The 7,757-nt window shown below is 53.8% G+C and overlaps 1 protein-coding gene across 4 annotated transcripts in view; it reads left to right on the top strand.

The window, feature by feature from the left end:
* LOC140388656 (hyaluronidase-2-like) overlaps window positions 1-7,757 on the top strand; it is a 78,488-nt gene that overhangs the window by 62,021 nt on the left and 8,710 nt on the right. For all 4 annotated transcript variants that reach the window (XM_072473134.1, XM_072473133.1, XM_072473136.1 and 1 more), the window contains exon 3: window positions 5,222-5,311. In XM_072473134.1, the coding sequence (XP_072329235.1) occupies window positions 5,222-5,311 (90 nt within the window). The remainder of the gene's footprint in view (window positions 1-5,221; window positions 5,312-7,757) is intronic.

Here is a 7,757-nt window from a genome sequence, read left to right as displayed (position 1 = left end):
TCTCTCTCCTGCTCTCTCTCTCTCTCTCCTGCTCTCTCTCTCTCTCTCCTGCTCTCTCTCTCTCTCTCCTGCTCTCTCTCTCTCTCTCCTGCTCTCTCTCTCTCTCTCCTGCTCTCTCTCTCTCTCTCCTGCTCTCTCTCTCTCTCTCCTGCTCTCTCTCTCTCTCTCCTGCTCTCTCTATCTCTCTCCTGCTCTCTCTAGACCCTCTCTCCCGACCCTCTCTCCCGACCCTCTCTCCCTCTCCTGTTCTCTCCCTCTCCTGCTCTCTCCTCTCCTGCTCTCTCCCTCTCCTGCTCTCTCCCTCTCCTGCTCTCTCCCTCTCCTGCTCTCTCCCTCTCCTGCTCTCTCCCTCTCCTGCTCTCTCCCTCTCCTGCTCTCTCCCTCTCCTGCTCTCTCCCTCTCCTGCTCTCTCCCTCTCCGCTCTCTCTCCCTCTCCTGCTCTCTCCCTCTCCTGCTCTCTCCCTCTCCTGCTCTCTCCCTCTCCTGCTCTCTCCCTCTCTGCTCTCTCCCTCTCTGCTCTGTCCCTCTCCTGCTCTGTCCCTCTCCTGCTCTGTCCCTCTCCTGCTCTGTCCCTCTCCTGCTCTCTCCCTCTCCTGCTCTGTCCCTCTCCTGCTCTCTCCCTCTCCTGCTCTCTCCCTCTCCTGCTCTCTCCCTCTCCTGCTCTCTCCCTGTCCTGCTCTCTCCCTGTCCTGCTCTCTCCCTGTCCTGCTCTCTCCCTGTCCTGCTCTCTCCCTCTCCTGCTCTCTCTCCCTCTCCTGCTCTCTCCCTCTCCTGCTCTCTCCCTCTCCTGCTCTCTCCCTCTCCTGCTCTCTCCCTCTCCTGCTCTCTCCCTCTCCTGCTCTCTCCCTCTCCTGCTCTCTCCCTCTCCTGCTCTCTCCCTCTCCTGCTCTCTCCCTCTCCTGCTCTCTCCCTCTCCTGCTCTCTCCCTCTCTCCTCTCTCTCTCTCTCTCCTGCTCTCTCTCTCTCTCTCCTGCTCTCTCTCTCTCCTGCTCTCTCTCTCTCCTGCTCTCTCTCTCTCCTGCTCTCTCTCTCTCCTGCTCTCTCTCTCCCTCTCCTGCTCTCTCTCCTCTCTCTCCCTCTGCTGCTCTCCCTCCTCTGCTGCTCTCTCTCCCTCTGCTGCTCTCTCTCCCTCTGCTGCTCTCTCTCCCTCTGCTGCTCTCTCTCCCTCTGCTGCTCTCTCTCCCTCTGCTGCTCTCTCTCCCTCTGCTGCTCTCTCTCCCTCTGCTGCTCTCTCTCCCTCTGCTGCTCTCTCTCCTCTGCTGCTCTCTCTCCCTCTGCTGCTCTCTCTCCCTCTGCTGCTCTCTCTCCCTCTGCTGCTCTCTCTCCCTCTGCTGCTCTCTCTCCCTCTGCTGCTCTCTCTTTCTCCTGCTCTCTCTCTCTCTCTCCTGCTCTCTCTCTCTCTCTCCTGCTCTCTCTCTCTCTCTCCTGCTCTCTCTCTCTCTCTCCTGCTCTCTCTCTCTCTCTCCTGCTCTCTCTCTCTCTCTCCTGCTCTCTCTATCTCCCGACCCCCTCTCCCGACCCTCTCTCCCGACCCTCTCTCCCGACCCTCTCTCCCGACCCTCTCTCCCTCTCCTGCTCTCTCTCTCTCTCTCCTGCTCTCTCACTCTCCTGCTCTCTCTCTCTCTCCTGCTCTCTCCTCTCCTGCTCTCTCTCTCTCTCTCCTGCTCTCTCTCTCTCTCTCCTGCTCTCTCTCTCTCTCTCCTGCTCTCTCTCTCTCTCTCCTGCTCTCTCTCTCTCTCTCCTGCTCTCTCTATCTCTCTCCTGCTCTCTCTATCTCTCTCCTGCTCTCTCTAGACCTCTCTCCCGACCCTCTCTCCCGACCCTCTCTCCCTCTCCTGCTCTCTCCCTCTCCTGCTCTCTCCCTCTCCTGCTCTCTCCCTCTCCTGCTCTCTCCTCTCCTGCTCTCTCCCTCTCCTGCTCTGTCCCTCTCCTGCTCTGTCCCTCTCCTGCTCTGTCCCTCTCCTGCTCTGTCCCTCTCCTGCTCTGTCCCTCTCCTGCTCTGTCCCTCTCCTGCTCTCTCCCTCTCCTGCTCTCTCCCTCTCCTGCTCTCTCCCTCTCCTGCTCTCTCCCTCTCCTGCTCTCTCCCTCTCCTGCTCTCTCCCTCTCCTGCTCTCTCCCTCTCCTTGCTTCTCCTCTCCTGCTCTCTCCCTCTCTGCTCTCTCCCTCTCCTCTCTCTCCCTCTCCTGCTCTCTCCCTCTCCTGCTCTCTCCCTTCTGCTCTCTCCCTCTCTGCTCTCTCCCTCTCTGCTCTCTCCCTCTCCTGCTCTCTCCCTCTCCTGCTCTCCCTCTCCTGCTCTCTCCTCTCCTGCTCTCTCCCTCTCCTGCTCTCTCCCTCTCCTGCTCTCTCCCTCTCCTGCTCTCTCCCTCTCCTGCTCTCTCCTCTCCTCCTCTCTCCCTCTCTCCTCTCTCCTCTCCTCCTCTCTCCCTCTCTCTCCTCTCTCCCTCTCTCCTCTCTCTCTCTCTCCTCTCTCTCCCTCTCTCCTGCTCTCTCTCTCTCTCTCTCCTGCTCTCTCCTCCTGCCTCCTCGCTCTCTCTCTCTCCTGCTCTCTCTCTCTCCTGCTCTCTCTCTCTCCTGCTCTCTCTCTCTCCTGCTCTCCTCTCTCTCTTGCTCTCTCTCTCCCTCTCCTGCTCTCTCTCCTCTCTCTCCCTCCCTCTGCTGCTCTCTCTCCCTCTGCTGCTCTCTCTCCCTCTGCTGCTCTCTCTCCCTCTGCTGCTCTCTCTCCCTCTGCTGCTCTCTCTCCCTCTGCTGCTCTCTCTCCCTCTGCTGCTCTCTCTCCCTCTGCTGCTCTCTCTCCCTCTGCTGCTCTCTCTCCCTCTTGCTGCTCTCTCTCCTCTGCTGCTCTCCTCTCCCCTCTGCTGCTCTCTCTCCCTCTGCTGCTCTCTCTCCCTCTGCTGCTCTCTCTTTCTCCTGCTCTCTCTCTCTCTCTCCTCTCTCTCTCACTCTCCTGCTCTCTCTCTCTCTCTCCTGCTCTCTCTCTCTCTCTCTCTGCTCTCTCTCTCTCTCTCCTGCTCTCTCTATCTCCCGACCCCCTCTCCCGACCCTCTCTCCGACCCTCTCTCCCGACTCTCTCCTCTCTGCTCTCTCCTTCTCTGCCTCTCGTCCTCTCCTGCTCTGTCCCTCTCCTGCTCTGTCCCTCTCCTGCTCTGTCCCTCTCCTCTCTGCTCCTCTCCTGCTCTCTCCCTCTCCTGCTCTCTCCCTCTCCTGCTCTCTCCCTCTCCTGCTCTCTCCTCTCCGCTCTCTCCCTCTCCTGCTCTCTCCCTCTCCTGCTCTCTCCCCTCTCCTGCTCTCTCCCTCTCCTGCTCTCTCCTCTCCTGCTCTCTCCCTCTCCTGCTCTCTCCCTCTCCTGCTCTCTCCCTCTCCTGCTCTCTCCCTCTCCTGCTCTCTCCCTCTCCTGCTCTCTCCCTCTCCTGCTCTCTCCCTCTCCTGCTCTCTCCCTCTCCTGCTCTCTCCCTCTCCTGCTCTCTCCCTCTCCTGCTCTCTCCCTCTCCTGCTCTCTCCTCTCCTGCTCTCTCCCTCTCCCTGCTCTCTCCCTCTCCTGCTCTCTCCCTCTCCTGCTCTCTCCCTCTCCTGCTCTCTCCCTCTCCTGCTCTCTCCCTCTCCTGCTCTCTCCCTCTCCTGCTCTCTCCCTCTCCTGCTCTCTCCCTCTCCTGCTCTCTCCCTCTCCTGCTCTCTCCCTCTCCTGCTCTCTCCTCTCCTGCTCTCTCCCTCTCCTGCTCTCTCCCTCTCCTGCTCTCTCCCTCTCCTGCTCTCTCCCTCTCCTGCTCTCTCCCTCTCCTGCTCTCTCCCTCTCCTGCTCTCTCCCTCTCCTGCTCTCTCCCTCTCCTGCTCTCTCTCTCTCCTCTCTCTCTCTCTCCTCTCTCTCTCTCTCTACTGCTCTCTCTCTCTCTCTCCTGCTCTCTCTCTCTCTCTCCTGCTCTCTCTCTCTCTCTCCTGCTCTCTCTCTCTCCTGCTCTCTCTCTCTCCCTCTCCTGCTCTCTCTCTCCCTCTCCTTGCTCTCTCTCTCCCTCTCCTGCTCTCTCTCTCCCTCTCCTGCTCTCTCTTTCTCCTCTCTCTCTCTCTCTCCTGCTCTCTCCTGCTCTCTCTCTCCCTGCACTCTCTCTCCCTGCTCTCTCTGTCTCTCTCTCCTGCTCTCTCTCTCTCTCCTGCTCTCTCTCTCTCCTTCTCTCTCTCTGCTCTCTCTCTCTCTCTGCTCTCTCTCTCTCTCTCCCCCTGCTCTCTCTCTCTCCCTGCTCTCTCTCTCCTGCCCTCTCTCTCTCTCTCTCTCCCTGCCCTCTCTCTCTCTCCCTGCTCTCTCTCTCTCTCCCTGCTCTCTCTCTCTCTTCTGCTCTCTCTCTTCTGCTCTCTCCCTGCTCTCTCTCTCTCCCTGCTCTCTCTCTCTCCCCTGCTCTCTCTCTCTCCCTGCTCTCTCTCTCTCCCTGCTCTCTCTCTCTCCCTGCTCTCTCTCTCTCCCTGCTCTCTCTCTCTCCTGCTCTCTCTCTCTCCCTGCTCTCTCTCTCTCCCTGCTCTCTCTCTCTCTGCTGCTCTCTCTCTCTGCTCTCTCTCTATCCCTGCTCTCTCTCTATCCCTGCTCTCTCTCTCTCCCTGCTCTCTCTCTCTCTGCTGCTCTCTCTCCCTGCTCTCTCTCCCTGCTCTCTCTCTATCCCTGCTCTCTCTCTCTCCCTGCTCTCTCTCTCTCCCTGCTCTCTCTCTCTCCCTGCTCTCTCTCTCTCCCTGGCTCTCTCTCTCTCCCTGCTCTCTCTCTCTCCACTGCTCTCTCTCTCTCCCTGCTCTCTCTCTCTCTGCTGCTCTCTCTCTCTGCTCTCTCTCTATCCCTGCTCTCTCTCTATCCCTGCTCTCTCTCTCTCCCTGCTCTCTCTCTCTCTGCTGCTCTCTCTCCCTGCTCTCTCTCCCTGCTCTCTCTCTATCCCTGCTCTCTCTCTATCCCTGCTCTCTCGGTCTCTCTGCCTTGTGCAGTCTTGCTTTCCTTTTTCTGTCGGTACAAACTGGGTCTGAGGGAGATATTCAGCAACCCTCACTATATGAAAAGGTTCAGACTGTCCTCTAAACTCAGTGAACAGCGGTGACTGCACTGAGTGGCGCCTGCACAGTCAAATAGTTTGGCAACACACTCTTAGGTTTGAACATAAATAATGGGGCCGTGGGAAGAGTCAGATTCGATGTGCCCATGGATGGGGCCGTATCAAATTGGTATCTTCACATCTGTTGTCTTCCTTTTAAATAGCAAGATCTGATTACGACAATCGGAGAGACAGCGGCACTCGGAGCAGCTGGTATCATATTCTGGGGAGATGCAGATTACAGTAACAGTGAGGTAAATATCAACCTTTTGCTGACCGGTCATTCTGCTTAATGTCTTTACAAATGTTCGCTTCCACCTTTTTATTTTCCTTGTTCACAGGATGCGGGTCCCTCAAATTCTAACTTTATATTCTCTCCAGTCTTCTGGCCTATCAGCTGTCTTTGCTCAATTATATGTTTTTTCTTTAAGTTTGATGTGGTCTTTAACTTTTTATTGAAGCTCTGGTGCTGGGTGTGTTTCTCTGTTGCAATGTGTCTCTTGTGTATTTTGAAATATCCCTTCAAATGTCTGTCACTGTTACTCTACTGACCTATTCTTTCACCGCATTTGCCTGTTTCCTTTGAGCTACCTCGACTTTCCTCACTCATTATTGTCCCTTTTTAAGTTTAAAACATTTGTTCTGGACCCATTCTGCTCGCCGTCAAACTGAATATAAAATTCAATCATATTGTGATCACTGCTACCTCAAAGTGCCTTCACTATGAGATTGTTCATTGATCCTAATTCATTGCACAATATCAGGTCTAGTACAACCTGCCCTCTGCTGAGCGGCAGAACGTGTTGTTCTGAGAAAACTATCACAAAAAACATTCTCTGAACTCCTCATCTATGCTACCTTTGCCCACCTGATTTTTCCAATCTATGCATAGATTGAAATCCCCCCTGATTATCTTTGCTTTCACACTCTGCCCTGCTGTGTGGCTACAATTCAGGGGCCTGTACACCCCTCCCACAAGGGGTGGCCGTTAACATTTCTCATCTTCCCCAAACTGCTTCTACATCCTGGTTTCCTGAATTTAGAATCTCGCTCTAATGTGTCATTAATTAACAGCCACCACTCCACCTTTTCATAACTTCCTGTCCTTCCTAATATTCAGCCCCATTCCACCCATGTCACATGTTACCAGGTCTCTGGAATGGCTGTCAGATCATATGTATTTATTGCTATTTACGCTATCAGTTCATGTTTTATTTCAAATGCTTCGTGCATTCAGATACACAGCTTTTAGTTTTGTACTTTTATTATTTTTGTAATCTCAAGCTTTTACTGCTATTTAACTCTTCGATTTGTACTCTATACATTCCTGTTTATCATTTCCCACAGTAATCCCTTTCTCTCTTGCCTTGTCTCTACTCTTTGATTGACCACACCTTTCCAAATTTGACTCCTTGCCCCTATTATTTGGTTTAAAACTCTCTCCACTCCAGAACATCAGCCCCAGCACAGTTCAGCTGGAGACCTCACTTTCCCCAGTCCTGGGCCAGAGCCCCACTTCCCCCACACCAACCTTTGAGCCAGGCACACATTCATCTTGTTCATCTTGTTTGCCCTTTGTTGATTTGCACATGGCTCGTGTAATAGTTCAGAGATTATTACCTTTGATGTTCTGCTTAATTCGGTGCTGTTGCTGATTTTCTCCTTGGTTCAATTGCTCTGTTTTATTACCTTTGCTCTCGAGTCGCCAGGTATCTTTCTGATACCGCCACGAGGTTCAAGTCCGAGTAATGATCAATAATCCAATACACCGCTTAGTAAGATTCAAATCAAAGCAAATTTATTATACACAGTAATCGCTACTCATGCACAAATTCTGCGTCTAAGCTACTTCTACAACTAACAGGCCGATACTTAACTTTGGACTGGCCCACCAGGTCAGGGGAACAAATGGCCTTTCGTTCGGGTTCTGAGTCTGCGGGATTCGAAGTTGGTACGGACTGGTAGCTAGGAGCGCCTATCTCATAGCGAGCGTTCAATTAAGACTTACTTTGTTCAGTGGTCACTGCACCGGTCACGGTCAATGTTGGTTCGTGTTGCTGGGTGACCTGGCAGGAAGAAGAGGTGAAGAGGAGCTGCTGAAAGTGAAGAGCGCGATTTGAACTTGGGGCTTAACTCTTATAGTCCCCAGGGGCTTCCCACCTTTCGGGGCGGACCCTGTACCTGGTGCCAAGTGATTGGACTTTGTCCCAATCGCTTGGTTCGATTTCTCCAATACTGGAGCGGTTCCCTGATCGATGGGCGGTCTTGAGGTGGTCGTTCACCTCCTTTGTGTAGGCTCCTGCTGGCGCCGGGGAGTCTGGCTTTGCTTTGTGTGTTCCAAATGTTACTTATTGTTCCCGGGGATTGCTCATCAGTATGCAGATGGCTGTTAATTGGTCCTCATAGTTCTGTAACACATGCGTACCAGATGACTCTGGTTCCTCGTCATGTCTGTCTGCTCTGTCTAAATTTGAAAATTTGTAATCTGTACCCATTATCCTTGATGAATGGACCCTAACAGTTTGATTACCATGTTGCAAAATAATTGTTTTACCATCTATGCCTATGGTCTTCCCTGGGCCTTTCCATTCATTAGAATTGTCTCTCTTATAGTATACCATGTCTCCCTGCTGAAAAACGGCATCTGATGGCCGTACGTTATGTCTTAAAGCTCTGCGAATTCTTTCAGAGACTTCTGCT

Source organism: Scyliorhinus torazame, chromosome 13 (genome assembly GCF_047496885.1).
Source record: "Scyliorhinus torazame isolate Kashiwa2021f chromosome 13, sScyTor2.1, whole genome shotgun sequence".
NCBI classification, from domain to species: domain Eukaryota; kingdom Metazoa; phylum Chordata; class Chondrichthyes; order Carcharhiniformes; family Scyliorhinidae; genus Scyliorhinus; species Scyliorhinus torazame.
This window is presented reverse-complemented; position numbering and strand designations above follow the sequence as displayed.